This window comes from Entelurus aequoreus, linkage group LG20, assembly GCF_033978785.1.
Source record: "Entelurus aequoreus isolate RoL-2023_Sb linkage group LG20, RoL_Eaeq_v1.1, whole genome shotgun sequence".
In the NCBI taxonomy this organism is placed as follows: domain Eukaryota; kingdom Metazoa; phylum Chordata; class Actinopteri; order Syngnathiformes; family Syngnathidae; genus Entelurus; species Entelurus aequoreus.
In genome coordinates, this window is record NC_084750.1 from 47,877,764 (window position 1) to 47,897,690 (window position 19,927).

General features: G+C 34.7%; 2 protein-coding genes across 4 annotated transcripts in view; both read left to right on the top strand.

Moving 5' to 3' along the window:
- The window catches only part of LOC133636327 (zinc finger protein 37-like), a 497,781-nt gene that overhangs the window by 31,391 nt on the left and 446,463 nt on the right, over window positions 1-19,927 (top strand). The gene's annotated exons all lie outside the window — the stretch shown is intronic.
- LOC133636341 (gastrula zinc finger protein XlCGF57.1-like) lies at window positions 711-18,397 on the top strand. Of its 3 annotated transcripts, none has more exons than XM_062030304.1 (3): window positions 711-1,171; window positions 5,937-6,017; window positions 16,267-18,397. In XM_062030304.1, exons 1-3 carry the CDS (start codon window positions 1,048-1,050, stop codon window positions 17,730-17,732), a joined length of 1,671 nt encoding a protein of 556 aa, XP_061886288.1. In that variant the 5' UTR covers window positions 711-1,047; the 3' UTR covers window positions 17,733-18,397. The 3 variants fall into 3 exon arrangements, with proteins under 3 accessions (XP_061886288.1, XP_061886289.1, XP_061886290.1); XM_062030306.1 differs by lacking the exon at window positions 5,937-6,017 and adding an exon at window positions 2,225-2,291 and having other exon boundaries at window positions 1,123-1,171; XM_062030305.1 differs by lacking the exon at window positions 5,937-6,017.

The window sequence follows — 19,927 nt, forward strand, 5'->3', positions numbered from 1 at the left end:
AGAATTTTACACCTTTCCTGATTGTCAGCTCCCAGACAGTGGTCGAGGAGCGCAGGGGAGACGTTCCCTCCAGGGCCCATGTATTGTCGGGGGTAACACCCTCCACTTTACCTGGCAGTGGGTCCTACAGTTCTGCTGTTGGGTCGTCATTCCGACCCAACAGTTGTCGATTCGTTGCAACTCTGTCACTTTATTTATGTTTTCCACAAAGTCAACCGGACATCCACTAAGCTACTAACGCTCCTGCACATTAACTGCTTCCACTCCCTCACCTCACTTTCCCACTCACTTACTCAGTCACTCACCTCACGTATGTGAGTAATGGCAGTATTGCCATTCTTAAAGGAGCACACACACACACATACGCTACTCTCACAACACTAACTAAACTAAATTACTCCAAACACTCACAGAAAAATACACCAATTGCATTTTTCGCCATAGTGCATACAATAACCATTGTCAAGTTGTTGTTTTTTAAGTAAAGAACAATGCTATTAGCTTGGACAGTTTGTACAGTAAATTTGGTAAGTGCCTTAAAAACAGTACTAGTTAATTATTTTCATATATACCTGATTGAAAGTCGAAAACAGTTTATATACTTGAAATATCATTTGTTGCCATGTTTTTTGTGTAGACACCATGAAAACATACATTTTGAACGGTTCGTTCATGACTTGCCCATCACTAAGACTCATTGGCCCCGCCCCTAAGTGACGCATGCGTGGAGGATATGCGCTTTGCAGCAAAGTCCTCCTTTACTCCACACACGCTTCTAAGCCTCGCTACTAACTACACTTTATTCATCCTCCGTGTCAGGATAAACTCCACTCGTCTCACTCAACTTTGGACATTATTAGGCCCGCTTAGCTTGCTACTTGTTTTAGCGCGCTAGTAAGCTTAGCGTGCTAGTTAGTTTAGCGTGCTCGTTAGCTTAGCATGCTAGTTAGCTTAGCTTGTTAGCTGCTAACAAAGAGAGGCGGATTTGATCAACACATCGCTTAGTTAAGATCAAGTGTGAGTGTAAAGTGTTGTGATTGTGTGAAAATGTGTGAAAGAACGATAGCAGAGTACAAAGAGGAACTTTCTCGGACAAAAGAAGAGAACAAAAGACTACGTCAACTACTGGACGCTGTTTTTAAGAAACCTCAAGTTGTGTTACACAGAACAGGTTTGTTTACTTCTTACTCTCACATGTTTACTAACTTTATATTTCATCATGAACATGAACATGACGTGTTAGATTAATAGTGATTAATAGGTGTAGTCAGACACATGATTGTTATTGTGTTATTAATGTGATTATCAGACAGCAGTCATTTCCATTAGATCATGTTCAAATATAGGTGATTTGGCACACTTATAATTAAAATAACAAAATAATGTTGTTATGTCAGATATGTACTAGTATTGTATATGTGGATGGGGGCCCTGCTTTGTAAATAATGTGTACCCCTTTCAGAGATCACATTTAGTTCCACTTCAAACATTCACATGATCCACAATGAGATGAGATGGTATAACGTGAACACTTCTGGAACTTTCTAACTCGGGGAAAAAACGGGATCTCGTTGGAAGCGCGATGTATTGGGTATAACAAAATGGTGTCTGCCAATGTAGTTTACAATGTCACTACGTCAGTAGTTGTCAAACTTTTTTCACCAAGTACCACCTCACAAAATACTTGGATCTCCAAGTACCACCATCACGTACCACAGTTTTAGAATCCCTGCACGGTCGGTTCAGGAAGACATGATCAATGCACGCGTGTGCAAAGACAACGTCACTTCCTTTTTACTTGTTTTACGTCAGTTATGTTCCTGCATGTTGTCACTACCATAGTTTTCTTTTTTGTCATCTTTATTTGAATAACAATGTCACACAAAAGATGATATGCTGATCATTTTAAAATTACGGAGCCCCTAAAGGGAAGAAGAGGGGGTGGCTGCGATGAGGAGTGGGGGTGGGGAGGACACGTGCTGGTTGAAGAAGTTATTCCAGTCATTGGCCCTCTCTATTGTCCCCCCTACTGCTCTGGTCTTTGTCTTGTGGCCTGTGATGGTTTTCACACCTCCCAGACCTCCCTCATGTTGTTCTGCTGCATGTAGCTGTCCTTAGCCTTCCTCACCTCCCGCTGTGCTGCTCTCATTGCCTCCCTGTCTCCACTCCTGAAGCAGCTTTCTTCTTGTTGAGGACAGCTTTAACCTCCTGTGTTTGTTATCAGGGTAGCACCCAACAGTCTTAGCAGGGCAGGTCACGTCTACGCACAAGTTGAGGTAATCCGTAAGACGGTGAGTCAGACCATCAATGTCCTCACCATGTGGAAACTGTCACACAATGACATCACACTAAGACATTCAGTGACAGTTTTCCAGTGTTTATCAGTCATTTGTCTTTACTTATTTAGAATTTTGGTTTGATTGATTGAAATTGATTGATTGATTGAAACTTTTATTAGTAGATTGCACAGTACAGTACATATTCCGTACAATTGACCACTAAATGGTAACACACCAATAGGTTTTTCAACTTGTTTAAGTCGGGGTCCACTCAAATTGATTCATGATACAGATATATACTATCATCATAGTACAGTCATCACACAAGTTAATCATCAGAGTATATACATTGAATTATTTACATTATTTACAATCCGGGATGTGGAGGGGGGGGGGGGGGTGGGATTAGGTTTGGTTGACATCAGCATTTCAGTCATCAACAATTGCATCATCAGAGAAATGGACATTGAAACAATGTAGGACTGACTTGGTAGGATATGTACAGCAAGTAGTGAACATAGAGAGAGAGATCAGAAAGCATAAGAATAAGTATCTACATTTGATTATTTACAATCCGGGGAGGTGGGATGTGGAGGGGAGAGTGTTAGTTTAGGGTTGAAGTTACCTGGAGGTGTTGTTTTAATGCGGTTTTGAAGGAGGATAGAGATGCCCTTTCTTTTACACCTGTTGGGAGTGCATTCCACATTGATGTGGCATAGAAAGAGAATGAGTTAAGACCTTTGTTAGTTCGGAATCTGGGTTTAACGTGGTTAGTGGAGCTCCCCCTGGTGTTGTGGTTATGGCGGTCATTTACGTTAAGGAAGTAGTTTGACATGTACTTCGGTATCAGGGAGGTGTAGCGGATTTTATAGACTAGGCTCAGTGCAAGTTGTTTAACTCTGTCCTCCACCTTGAGCCAGCCCACTTTGGAGAAGTGGGTAGGAGTGAGGTGGGATCTGGGGTGGAGGTCTAGAAGTAACCTGACTAGCTTGTTCTGGGATGTTTGGAGTCTAGATTTGAGGGATTTGGAGGTGCTAGGGTACCAGGAGGTGCATGCGTAATCGAAAAAGGGTTGAATGAGAGTTCCCGCTACAATCTTCATGGTGCTTTTGTTGACCAGAGAGGAGATTCTGTAGAGAAATCTCGTTGATTGGTTGACCTTTCTCTATAGAATCTCCTCTCTAGTCAACAAAAGCACCATGAAGATTGGTACAGTAAAAACCTTTTAAACAAAGTGTTAGCTCGTGAAATTTTCTGAAATTTGTAGGTATATTCTTGCTATCGTTTACATTTTCAGAATGTATAATATTGTTTTTTAGAGAAATGCTTTGACATTTTTTTATCATTAATAATATCTGGAATACATTTTTGGCAGCAGCAAAGTGGCCATTTGGGTAGTTTTTAGCTCTAAAAAGGGTATTTCAACAAGTAAACAGTACAGTAGGTACTTGATGTTGATATATGTAATGCTCATAAGGTTACACGTGTGTGTAAATATGCGATGTGTAAATATCAAAATATTACGTCAAATCACTTTTTGTCAGGCAATATTACATTTAATGACAATTTTACATAAATGAATACATCCAACCACGTTGTACATATTTATTATGTGCAGGAAGAAATAACAGTTACAGTTGTGTGTATCTTCCAAACAAGAACGAGGTTTTATCACATCACCATGGGACTAACATGACACTCCTTTAAATCTCATCAATACCACAGAAGAGGCAAACTGTCCTTTTCCGGGCACGATAAAGTCTTAAATAATGTCAAACACGTAGCGATACAATAACCAGGAAGATAAAGTGTTTGTCTCACACCTAGTAATCCACTGTGGACACACCAAGACAAAAATGTAGGTTCAGTGATACAATAACCAGGAAGATAACGTGTTTGTCTCACACCTAGTAATCCACTGTGGACACACCAAGACAAAAATGCAGGTTCAGTGAAGGAAATACATTTTTGGCAGGCATTCACATTTTGCCACAACACCCCTAAAGGGACATGGGGGAAAGTCCTAGTTGGAAATACAGCCCAATTAACTCCTGAACTGCCATTTTCACACACACCTCAAACCATGCACACGCATCCAATGCTTTCTGGTGCTTACCAGAAACTATCTGGTGCACACCAGATACATATATAAAACAAATTGTCCCATGTCCCTTTAGGGCAGTGGTTCTTAACCTTGTTGGCGGTACCGAACCCCACCAGTTTCTTATGCGCATTCACCGAACCCTTCTTTAGTGAAAATTTTTTTTTTTTTTTTTTTTTTAATTAAAGACAAAGTTATATGTTTTTGGTAACACTTTAGTATGGGGAACATATTCTAAGTAACAAAGACTTCATTTAGAGTTATTTGGACACTAGGGGAACATTTTCTAAGTAATAAAGACTTAATTTAGAGTTATTTGGTTAGGGTTAGGTTTAGGGTTAGAATTAGGGCCAGGGTTAGAGGGTTAGGGTTATAATAAGGCCATGCCGAATAAGGCATTAATAAGTACTTAATAATGACTAGTTAAGAGCCAATATGTTACTAATTTACATGGTAATAAGCAACTAATTAATGGTGAATATGTTCCCATACTAAAGTGTTACCATGTTTTATTACTGGTGCATAAAATGAAGCGTGCATGGACATCACCTTGTTCAAACAACAAAACCAACACAGTGCATAAACTCACAACAAATTACACACCTGCAAATCAGTCTGACTTCTGCTGTTGCCGTATCCGTAATACGCCGATAGGGAGAAGGTTTTATTTACACCATGAGTCGGGTGTGTCTTGACCTCCGCCGAACCCCTGAGGCAGACTCACCGAACCCCTAGGGTTCCATGGAACCCGAGTTAAGAACCACTTCTTTCGGGTCTCTGTTAAAAATAAGTAAGTGGCTTGTTTAAAAAAAAACAAATCAACATTTAAAAAATAAATGACATGATGGGAGTCAGTGGCGCCCCCTTACGTCATTCATTGCAATGACTGAAGAGTGAAAGTGATTGAAATTGTGGGCCATAATACTCCCTGATTTTTTACATCCACCCCTTGTTCATGTTTATATTCTTCTTCCCTTTTACTCCTATGTAAGCTAGTTTTTATACAAAACATGACTAAAATATTCAAATATCACAGAATGTGAGGTTTCAAAAGCAGCTTTGTAAAAACAATTGTAAGTCCAGGAAGTGACGTAGTCTTCCGGTACCTATGGAGTAGTGACATTGGAATATGTTTGATTGATTTCATGACAGCACGTCCCCTAAACGTTAAAACATCATCGACACCATTGAACCAGCAGTGGAAACGTGGCTTTATTTACTAGCAAGTTCCTATTTTTAGTTGTTGAAATGTTGTTTTGATAGCGGCTAAATTAGCATGTGGCGATATTTGTACATGGGATCACGTCTGCGCCGAGTGGATGCGCAGAGGGTTGAAACAGCGCTTGTGTCTTTACTTGAACATCATTATCCAGCACCATCTGCTGGTCACATTGTGTACCACAGTCACTTCAACTGCATGTCATGACACCTACTAACTCCTATGTCACTCAAAAGTGCACATTTGAACCATTTCTATATCCAGCATTTAAATGTTAATGATGTTGTATTATCCCCAGCTAGCAAAGTTAACTGCCTTTTTTCTGCTGTTTTGCAAGAGCCGTGTCACGTGACTTCAAACTTGACACCTCATTGGCTGCTTCTGAGACAGGCTCCATGCTTTTACTCTTTTAACGGAAGTGAGTCTTGCTTTTTCAAGCAGCACATTTTTCAGCACTGCATTTTTTAACTGAGTTTTTATGCACTGAATTTTCAACTAACTGTATCGTTTCTGATCAAAAAGCATTCTAAAAAAATAATTTCTGAATCCAAATACACAAAAACAGGTACCAAGAAGAAAGAAAAGTAGGTTTTGTATTATAGGATCTCAAACTAAGAGGAGTTTTGAGACAAGAAAACAATTAAAAGCCTTGAAATTAATTTTAAAAAAGTCCAATTAAATCTCATTGAAATAAAGTGTCCTGGTTTAAGAGGACACGTTTAAATGTCAGCAGCAACATGAAAATAACTGACCTTCAACTATGGTGTTTTTATAGAGCAACATGATTATAGGACATACACACAATAAACATGATTATAGGACATACACACAATAAACATGATTATAGGACATACACACAATAAACATAATTATAGGACATACACACAATAAACATGATTATAGGACATACACACAATAAACATGATTATAGGATAGACACACAAACATTATTATAAGGACATAAACAAAATAAACATTATTATAGGACATACACACAATAAACATGATTATAGGACATACACACAATGAACATGATTATAGGACATACACACAATAAACATGATTATAGCACATACACACAATAAACATGATTATAGGACATAGACACAAACATGATTATAGGACATACACACAATAAACATGATTATAGGACACACAATAAACATGATTATGGGACAAACACACAGTAAACATGATTTTAGGACATACACACAATAAACATGATTATAGGACATACACACAAACATTATTATAGGACATACACACAATAAACATGATTATAGCACATACACACAATAAACATGATTATAGGACATACACACAATAAACATGATTATAGGACATACACACAATAAACATGATTATAGGACATACACACAATAAACATAATTATAGGACATACACACAATAAACATGATTATAGGACATACACACAATAAACATGATTATAGGATAGACACACAAACATTATTATAAGGACATAAACAAAATAAACATTATTATAGGACATACACACAATAAACATGATTATAGGACATACACACAATGAACATGATTATAGGACATACACACAATAAACATGATTATAGCACATACACACAATAAACATGATTATAGGACATAGACACAAACATGATTATAGGACATACACACAATAAACATGATTATAGGACACACAATAAACATGATTATGGGACAAACACACAGTAAACATGATTTTAGGACATACACACAATAAACATGATTATAGGACATACACACAAACATTATTATAGGACATACACACAATAAACATGATTATAGGACATACACACAATAAACATGATTATAGGACACACAATAAACATGATTATGGGACATACACACAATAAACATGATTATAGGACATACGCACAATAAACATGATTATAGGACATACACACAATAAACATGATTATGGGACATACACACAATAAACATGATTATAGGACATACACACAATAAACATGATTATAGGACATACACACAATAAACATGATTATAGGACATACACACAATAAACATGATTATAGGACAAACACACAATAAACATGATTATAGGACATACACACAAACATGATTTTAGGACATACACACAATAAACATGATTATAGGACATACACACAAACATTATTATAGGACATACACACAATAAACATGATTATAGGACATACACACAATAAACATGATTATAGGACACACAATAAACATGATTATGGGACATACACACAATAAACATGATTATAGGACATACGCACAATAAACATGATTATAGGACATACACACAATAAACATGATTATAGGACATACACACAATAAACATGATTATAGGACAAACACACAATAAACATGATTATAGGACATACACACAAACATGATTTTAGGACATACACACAATAAACATGATTATAGGACATACACACAAACATTATTATAGGACATACACACAATAAACATGATTATAGGACATACACACAATAAACATGATTATAGGACATACACACAATAAACATGATTATAGGACACACAATAAACATGATTATGGGACATACACACAATAAACATGATTATAGGACATACGCACAATAAACATGATTATAGGACATACACACAATAAACATGATTATGGGACATACACACAATAAACATGATTATAGGACATACACACAATAAACATGATTATAGGACATACACACAATAAACATGATTATAGGACATACACACAATAAACATGATTATAGGACAAACACACAATAAACATGATTATAGGACATACACACAAACATGATTTTAGGACATACACACAATAAACATGATTATAGGACATACACACAATAAACATGATTATAGGACATACACACAATAAACATGATTATAGGACAAACACACAATAAACATGATTTTAGGACATACACACAATAAACATGATTATAGGACATACACACAATAAACATGATTATAGGACATACACACAATAAACATGATTATAGGACATACACACAAACATAAACTATATAGGACACACAAAAAACATGATTATAGGACATACACACAATAAACATGATTATAGCACATACACACAATACACATGATTATAGGACATACACACAATAAACATGATTATAGCATATACACACAATAAACATGATTATAGGACATACACACAAACATGATTATAGGACATACACACAATAAACCTGATTATAGGACATACACACAATAAACATGATTATAGGACATACACACAATAAACATGATTATAGGACATACACACAATAAACATGATTATAGCACATACACACAATAAACATGATTATAGGACATACACACAATAATCATGATTATAGCACATACACACAATAAACATGATTATAGGACATACACACAATAAACATGATTATAGGACATACACACAAACATGATTATAGGACATACACACAATAAACATGATTATAGGACACACAATAAACATGATTATGGGACATACACACAATAAACATGATTATAGGACATACACACAATAAACATTATTATAGGACATACACACAATAAACATGATTATAGGACATACACACAATAAACATGATTATAGCATATACACACAATAAACATGATTATAGGACATACACACAAACATGATTATAGGACATACATACACACAATAAACATGATTATAGGACATACACACAATAAACATGATTATAGGACATACACACAATAAACATTATTATAGGACATACACACAATAAACATGATTATAGCACATACACACAATAAACATGATTATAGGACATACACACAAACATGATTATAGCACATACACACAATAAACATGATTATAGGACATACACACAATAAACATGATTATAGGACATACACACAATAAACATGATTATAGGACATACACACAATAAACACAGTGGCGTGCGGTGAGGTCAATGTCTGGTGAGGCACTGCATCATCAGTCAGATTTACAAACATATGAACCCTAAATAGTATCTTATTCACCATGTGATTGGCAGCAGTTAACGGGTTATGTTTAAAAGCTCATACCAGCATTCTTTACACATACAAACTAGCACTCAAAAAAGCACATTTAATAAAAAAAACATTATTATGGTCTTACCTTTCTTGCTGGACATCCACACAGCCAGCCTTTGCGTGTGTACCACGCCGTTTGAAAAGAACGGGTCTTCTGTCCCGAAGTCAAAAGCAAACCTTTTAGCTCCGGCGTTGCTCTACCTCTAATTATTACCTCCTGCTTCCATTGAAAGTCCAGTTTAGAAAACTGTTTTATTTTACATATGTAATCCTCCATGTTTTTAATAAAAGTTCAGGCGAGAGGAAATAAAAAAACACTGCACTTATTATTGCTAACTTTTTTTTTCTTTTTTTTTTTCTTCTGCGGTAAGGAATGATCTCTGGGATCACTACCGCCCTCTACCACCAGGAGGCCGGATTACTGCGAGCCTCAGACAGTACGTCTTTTGCAGCCGTTTTATGAATGCTCAGCTGAAGAAATACGTAACACACATACAGTTGTTGACAATATACACTGTACATTATATACCTCAGCTAACTCAACTATGCCATAGTTTAGTTAGCTGATATAATTCATATAGCAATACAGTCTCACTGCACAGCAGCTCAGCAGTTAGCCGAGTCATTGTGCACAATCCATGTTGAGGCACAAATCAGTGACGTGCCTCAACTGGCTGCTGATCACCGCACCGTCTCTTCTCACTATTTGAACGACAAATGTGAAAATAAAAATAAAAATAATCTAAAACTGGTGAAGTCAAATGGAAAATAACTTTAGAATAATCGCTGGATACATATAACAATTTAATTTTTTTTTTTCTTTTTACATTTTTTTTCTTTCCATGACAGGTGAGGCCCCGCCTCCCCTGCCTCTAGTGACTGCACGCCACTGAATAAACATGATTATAGGACATACACAATAAACATGATTATAGGACATACACACAATAAACATGATTATAGCACATACACACAATAAACATGATTTTAGGACAAACACACAATAAACATGATTATAGGACATACACACAATAAACATGATTATAGCACATACACACAATAAACATGATTACAGGACATAAAGACAATAAACATGATTATAGGACATACACACAATAAACATGATTATAGGACATACACAATAAACATGATTATAGGACATACACACAATAAACATGATTATAGCACATACACACAATAAACATGATTATAGGACATACACACAAACATGATTATAGCACATACACACAATAAACATGATTATAGGACATACACACAATAAACATGATTATAGGACATACACACAATAAACATTATTATAGGACATACACACAATAAACATGATTATAGGACATACACACAATAAACATGATTATAGGACATACACACAAACGTGATTATAGCACATACACACAATAAACATGATTATAGGACATACACAAAAACATGATTATAGCACATACACACAATAAACATGATTATAGGACATACACAATAAACATGATTATAGGACATACACACAATAAACATGATTATAGGACATACACACAATAAACATGATTATAGGACATACACACAATAAACATGATTATAGCACATACACACAATAAACATGATTATAGCACATACACACAATAAACATGATTTTAGGACAAACACACAATAAACATGATTATAGGACATACACACAATAAACATGATTATAGCACATACACACAATAAACATGATTACAGGACATAAAGACAATAAACATGATTATAGGACATACACACAATAAACATGATTATAGGACATACACAATAAACATGATTATAGGACATACACACAATAAACATGATTATAGCACATACACACAATAAACATGATTATAGGACATACACACAAACATGATTATAGCACATACACACAATAAACATGATTATAGGACATACACACAATAAACATGATTATAGGACATACACACAATAAACATTATTATAGGACATACACACAATAAACATGATTATAGGACATACACACAATAAACATGATTATAGGACATACACACAAACGTGATTATAGCACATACACACAATAAACATGATTATAGGACATACACAAAAACATGATTATAGCACATACACACAATAAACATGATTATAGGACATACACAATAAACATGATTATAGGACATACACACAATAAACATGATTATAGGACATACACACAATAAACATGATTATAGGACATACACACAATAAACATGATTATAGCACATACACACAATAAACATGATTATAGCACATACACACAATAAACATGATTTTAGGACAAACACACAATAAACATGATTATAGGACATACACACAATAAACATGATTATAGCACATACACACAATAAACATGATTACAGGACATAAAGACAATAAACATGATTATAGGACATACACACAATAAACATGATTATAGGACATACACAATAAACATGATTATAGGACATACACACAATAAACATGATTATAGCACATACACACAATAAACATGATTATAGGACATACACACAAACATGATTATAGGACATACACACAATAAACATGATTATAGCACATACACACAATAAACATGATTATAGGACATACACACAAACATGATTATAGCACATACACACAATAAACATGATTATAGGACATACACACAATAAACATGATTATAGGACATACACACAATAAACATGATTATTGGACATACACACAATAAACATGATTATAGCACATACACACAATAAACATGATTATAGCACATACACACAATAAACATGATTTTAGGACAAACACACAATAAACATGATTATAGGACATACACACAATAAACATGATTATAGCACATACACACAATAAACATGATTACAGGACATAAAGACAATAAACATGATTATAGGACATACACACAATAAACATGATTATAGGACATACACAATAAACATGATTATAGGACATACACACAATAAACATGATTATAGCACATACACACAATAAACATGATTATAGGACATACACACAAACATGATTATAGGACATACACACAATAAACATGATTATAGCACATACACACAATAAACATGATTATAGGACATACACACAAACATGATTATAGCACATACACACAATAAACATGATTATAGGACATACACACAATAAACATGATTATAGGACATACACACAATAAACATTATTATAGGACATACACACAATAAACATGATTATAGGACATACACACAATAAACATGATTATAGGACATACACACAAACGTGATTATAGCACATACACACAATAAACATGATTATAGGACATACACAAAAACATGATTATAGCACATACACACAATAAACATGATTATAGGACATACACAATAAACATGATTATAGGACATACACACAATAAACATGATTATAGGACATACACACAATAAACATGATTATTGGACATACACACAATAAACATGATTATAGCACATACACACAATAAACATGATTATAGCACATACACACAATAAACATGATTTTAGGACAAACACACAATAAACATGATTATAGGACATACACACAATAAACATGATTATAGCACATACACACAATAAACATGATTACAGGACATAAAGACAATAAACATGATTATAGGACATACACACAATAAACATGATTATAGGACATACACAATAAACATGATTATAGGACATACACACAATAAACATGATTATAGCACATACACACAATAAACATGATTATAGGACATACACACAAACATGATTATAGGACATACACACAATAAACATGATTATAGCACATACACACAATAAACATGATTATAGGACATACACACAAACATGATTATAGCACATACACACAATAAACATGATTATAGGACATACACACAATAAACATGATTATAGGACATACACACAATAAACATTATTATAGGACATACACACAATAAACATGATTATAGGACATACACACAATAAACATGATTATAGGACATACACACAAACGTGATTATAGCACATACACACAATAAACATGATTATAGGACATACACAAAAACATGATTATAGCACATACACACAATAAACATGATTATAGGACATACACTATAAACATGATTATAGGACATACACACAATAAACATGATTATAGGACATACACACAATAAACATGATTATAGGACATACACACAATAAACATGATTATTGGACATACACACAATAAACATGATTATAGCACATACACACAATAAACATGATTATAGGACATTTGTGGGGTCAATTAAACGCTCAAAATGGCCAGAAAAAGAGAACTTTCATCTGAAACTCGACAGTCTATTCTTGTTCTTAGAAATGAAGGCTATTCCACAAGATTGTTTGGGTGACCCCAAACTTTTGAATGGTAGTGTGTATATATATATATATATATATATATATATATATATATATATATATATATATATATATATATATATATATATATATATATATATATATACATATATATATATATATATATATATATATCTATCTATCTATCTATCTATCTATCTATCTATCTATCTATCTATCTATCTATCTATCTATCTATCTATCTATCTATCTATCTATCTATCTATCTATCTATCTATATATATATATATATATATATATATATATATATATAGATATATATATATATATATATATATATATATATATATATATATATATATATATATATATATATATATATATATATATATATCTATATATATATATGGATGCTGTATCGGGACAGATCCATTAAGAGTTTGAGCAGAAATATGTCATGTCAAACATATAACACCTTTGTGACATGAATATTGATATTGATATTAATATAAAAGTCAAAGCAGTTTGGTTAATGAAGATGAAGTCTAATAAACAAGCTTTGTTCTTCTCCAACACGCCTCCTTGTAGTTCAGTGCAACAGTTTGGCCAACAAAAATAAAGACTAGTGACACCTCTCACATCGAATACACAATCTTCACAGCCAGCGTTCAATTCCATGAGATGACAAAACATTTGAGCTAGAATTGATGTAAATAGAACACTGATACAGTTTACAGTTAAATAAAGGAGAAGTGAACATCCCAGTAAACAAACTAATTACTTTAGAAACAAGTTGTGACAACGTTCACGACACATCACCTGCTGCATGTTTCCTCACCTCATTAACTCTCAGTCACAGCAGCTGATGGACAATGTATTGAGAAAATAAAAGAAACATCAAATAGTTTTCTCCTTCGCTGTATACTTTTAGTGTGGGGACAAGTGTCTCCAATATTGTCCACACCTGTCTCCATCTAAACACAGCAGTGTGCTCTTAAACGCACGGCGGGAAGCGAGGGAAAATGACGTTAACCCAAGCGCTTGGCTCCGTTTACTCCGAGGACAAATCTCCGTTTTAAAGTCCGTGTAGCTTGTCCGCCATGATTATCAAGCCAAACAACGCTATTGCACATGCGCCTGACTTTGTGTTGCCTAAAATGTATTAATAAATAACGATTTGCTGTAATTGAAAAAATTGACGTACTACTTACCGTCGGGAAAATCCCAAAGTCGTGTGGACAATGCTGAAGAAACAAGTCTATGTCAGAAAACCAACACATTTAGCTGAACTGCACCAAGTTGGTCAAGAGGAGTGGTCAAAAATTGAATCAGAAGCTTGTGGATGGCTACCAAAAGTGCCTTCTTTAGGTAAACTTGCCAAGGGACATGTAAGCAAATATTAACATTGCTGTATGTATACTTTTGACCCAGCACATTTGCTCACATTTTCAGTAGACCCATAATAAATTCATAAAAGAAGCAAACTTCATGAATGTCTTTAGTGAGCAACAAGTATGTGCTCCAATCACTACATCACAAAAGAATAAGAGTTGTAGAAATGATTGACAGCCATAACATAATGTTCTTTACAAGTGTATGTAAACTTTTGACCAGGACTGTATATATGCATGTATATATGTATATATATCCATCCATCCAGTTTCTATCGCTTATCCCTTTCGGAGTGGCGGGGGGGGGAGCCTATCTCAGCTACAATCGTGTGGAAGGCGGGGTATGTATATATATATATATATATATATATATATATATATATATATATATATATATATATATATACTGTATATGTATGTATATATGTTCACTTTAGCAGTCCAGTTGTGATTGATTGAATGCCCTGATAATTAAACTGGACATTCTCTTGTAATTGCCACAAAATAACATGTAGTATTTTGTTAATTTCTTCCCAAAAATATTTTTATTTTATAGATATTTTCAAAGCAGAATATTGTCCTTAGGGCCCTCTGGCACCTCATGGGGGACCCGTAAAATCTGTGCCTCTTAAGACCTCACTGTTGGCTTTGTACGCTCATGTTACTTCTCAACTAGTCAAAGTTGATGCTAATCAAACTGTTTCTTCTCCTTTTTACTGAATGTGAAAGCAAAAGTGAGTCCACAAATAACCAAATCGTAAAGCAGAATCGAAAATGAAATCTGAATTGGTCAAATCTTATCTATTTCCATCCCAGCATGTGTTTGTCTTCTTGTGTCCTGCAGACGTCTGTGAAAAATATGGTCCACCTGAGCAGCAAGAGGGGTCCTCCAGTATGGAGCAGAAGAGCTCACAGCACCTCCACGTGAAAGAAGAGGAGCCACAGCCCCCCCACTTCATAGAGGAAGACAAGAGACACCTCATCAGTGTGAAGAGTGAAGATGATGAGGTCAAAGGTGAGAGTGAGGAGAAGAGAAGCAGCAGCTCAACACAACACATGACAACAGAAGCTGATGGAGACCACTGTGGAGGATCACAAGCAGACAAGATCTTAGCTCCACTATCAGATAGTGAGGACACAACGTCACACTCTCCTGACACTGATGATGAACACTCTAAACATGATAAGACATGTCACACTGACAACACTCACTTCACATGTTCTCTCTGTCACAAAACTTTTAAATACCATTGTCATCTGAAAAGACACATGAGAACACACACTGGTGAAAAACCTTTTTCCTGTTCAATCTGTGGTAAAGGTTTTGCACAAAGTTCACATGTGGAACCACACAGAAGAACACACACTGGAGAAAAACCCTTTTTATGTTCAATCTGCGGTAAAGATTTTACTCACAAGTACAATTTCAAAGCACACATGAGAATACACACTGGAGAAAAACCTTTTTCCTGCTCAGAATGTGGTAAAAGTTTTGGAAAAAATCAAAGTTTAAAAGCCCACATGAGAACACACACTGGAGAAAAACCTTTTTGCTGCTCAGAATGTGGTAAAAGTTTTGTAACAAATAAAAGTTTAAAAGAACACATGAGAACACACACTGGTGAAAAACCTTTTTCATGTTCAATCTGTGGTAAAGATTTTACTCAAAGGCACCATTTCAAAGCACACATGAGAATACACACTGGAGAAAAACCTTTTCCCTGCTCAGAATGTGGTAAAAGTTTTCTAATAAATCAAAGTTTAAAAGTACACATGAGAACACACACTGGTGAAAAACCTTTTTTATGTTCAATCTGTGGTAAAGATTTTACTCAAAGGCACAATTTCAAAGCACACATGACAATACACACTACAGAAAAACCTTTTTCCTGCTCAGAATGTGGTAAAAGTTTTGGAAAAAATCAAAGTTTAAAAATACACATGAGAACACACACTGGAGAAAAACCTTTTTCCTGCTCAGAATGTGGTAAAAGTTTTGGAAAAAATCAAAGTTTAAAAATACACATGAGAACACACACTGGTGAAAAACCTTTTTCATGTTCAATCTGCGGTAAAGATTTTACTCAAAGGCCCCAATTAAAATTACACATGAGAAGGCACTCTGGTGAAGAACCGTACTCCTGTTCAAGCTGCAACAAAAGTTTTTGTTACCTAAACACTCTTAGAGTACACATGAGAACACACACAGGTGAGAAAGTGTTGAGTTGCAGTGTGTGTGGTGAAAGATTGTCTTCTAAGTACCAGTGTAAGAAACACAAGTGTGCTGGTGAGAACAGCAGCAGCAAATGAAGATGCAGGATTTGAAATAAACTTTAACTTTGACTTTCTAACAACATCAGCACATATAACATGTGTAACATCATTGTTGTGTGTGTAACACAATCTTGTTAATATGATTCTAACATTTATAGATGAGACACTTCAGATTAGTGCTTTTATTTCAGTCAAGTACATGAGTTAATATACACATTTGTGTACTTTAAAATGAACAGAACAATTGGACTGAAAAGGTGACAATAAACACTACATCAACTATGTTACATACAATAATCATTTTCTGTGTAGATATTCATAATTCACTTTTATATTTATATATGTTTTTTGAAATAATGAAGTGTTACATATTTTATTTTCTAATTGTAGATGATTCCATAGATGAACTCCTTTATATGATATACATATTTGTTTTACATGTGTTCATACCTTTGCTTTTGAGTACACATAAATCCCTCTTAGTTCATATTTACTGGTTCACATCTGAAACATCTTCTGGACCACTTCTGGAAGCATATTATTATTTACTTTATACATCATTTGAGCAGTTGTCTTTTATACAAGTTTAAAATGTGTGACTTTATGAATCATTAGTTGGGTCTCTATAATCCATTCTATTAATTGTCTTTATTACTCTCTTGTGTAATATGAATATTGTTGTGTGATTGTTTTATATGTATGTCCCCAGACCTTTATGCAATAAACAATGTATGCTTCAACTAAAGTTGGGTACAATTATATTCTATTTTTTTGCACTCCATTTTTTTATGTTTTCTTTATATGACTTATATAAAGTTTCCAGCTTACTTCATCATCTATATTAACTCCTAAACATGTGATTACCTTTATTCCTTTTAGTTCAATATTATCCATCATAATTTGTGTTTTACATTTTTACAATCTCCAAATATGATATATTTAGTTTTATTGAAGTTTAGTGACAGTTTATTGATGTGCAGCCATCTTTTTATGGTCAAGTTCTCTCTGGATAAAATAAGATGAGGGTTAAATCAAGCGGTAATGAAGGTGAAGAATGGAAGATTACTATATACATAATAAAATGGTACGTTTGGGGATGTTTGTATGAACATCCTGAATGTTTTTGTGCTAGAATTGTTTGAATTAGTAGAGAGTGGAAAAAAATGAGGTAGTAATGATAATAATGGTTTGTTTTAAGCCTGTTTATGAAAAATTAAAATACCTAAATGGAGCTTACATCCTCAGTGAGCTGAACTCCAGCAGTAAAGATGAGATAAATAATGTGGAAAGGTCAGAAGTCAAATGTTTTTTCAGGTAATACATGGAGCCTCTGCTGCCACCCAGCGGCTGTTGGAAAGAATGCATACATTTAGTTTTGACGTCCTTAAAGGCCTACTGAAAGCCACTACTAGCGACCACGCAGTCTGATAGTTTATATATCAATGATGAAATCTTAACATTGCAACACATGCCAATACGGCCGGGTTAACTTATAAAGTGACATTCTAAATTTCCCGCCACACTTCCGGTTAAAAACATTTTATTGTGCTGATGTATGCGTGTGACGTCACGAGGGCAAGGGAAGTATTCGGAGCCTGTAGAATCCTATACAACAAGCTCTGTTTTCATTTCATAATTCCACAGTATTCTGGACATCTGTGTTGGTGAATCTTTTGCAATTTGTTTAATGAACAATGGAGGCTGCAAAGAAGAACATTGTAGGTGGGATCGGTGTATTAGCGGCGGCTGTAGCAACACAACAAGGACTACTTACTTCGATAGCAGACACCTAGCCGATGCTAGCCACCAAACCCACGGATGAAGTCCTTCATCGCGCCATTGATCGCTGGGACGCAGGTGAGCACGGGTGTTGATGAGCAGATGAGGGCTGGCTGGCGTAGGTGGAGCGCTAATGTTTTTATCATAGCTCTGTGAGGTCCGGTTGCTAAGTTAGCCTTAGCGTCGTTAGCAAAAGCATTGTGAAGCTTTGCCAGGCTGAGAACTATTAACCGTGTAGTTACATGTCCATGGTTTAATAGTATTGTTGATCTTCTGTCTATCCTTCCAGTGAAGGATTTATTTATTTTGTTTCTATCTGCATTTGAGACAGATGCTATCACATTAGCTCATGCTAGAGAGCTTCGTCGATGTATTGTCGTGGAGATAAAAGTCACTGTGAATGTCCATTTCGCGTTCTCGACTCTCATTTTCAAGAGGATATAGTATCCCAG

Bases quoted from the DNA above. Each gene is read 5' to 3' on its own strand.
- LOC133636341 (XM_062030304.1), top strand. From the start codon at position 1,048: ATGTGTGAAAGAACGATAGCAGAGTACAAAGAGGAACTTTCTCGGACA. The intron at 1,172-5,936 runs GTTTGTTTACTT...CTGTTTTGCAAG, and splicing joins AGTTGTGTTACACAGAACAG to AGCCGTGTCACGTGACTTCA. The intron at 6,018-16,266 runs GTGAGTCTTGCT...TGTGTCCTGCAG, and splicing joins CTTTTACTCTTTTAACGGAA to ACGTCTGTGAAAAATATGGT.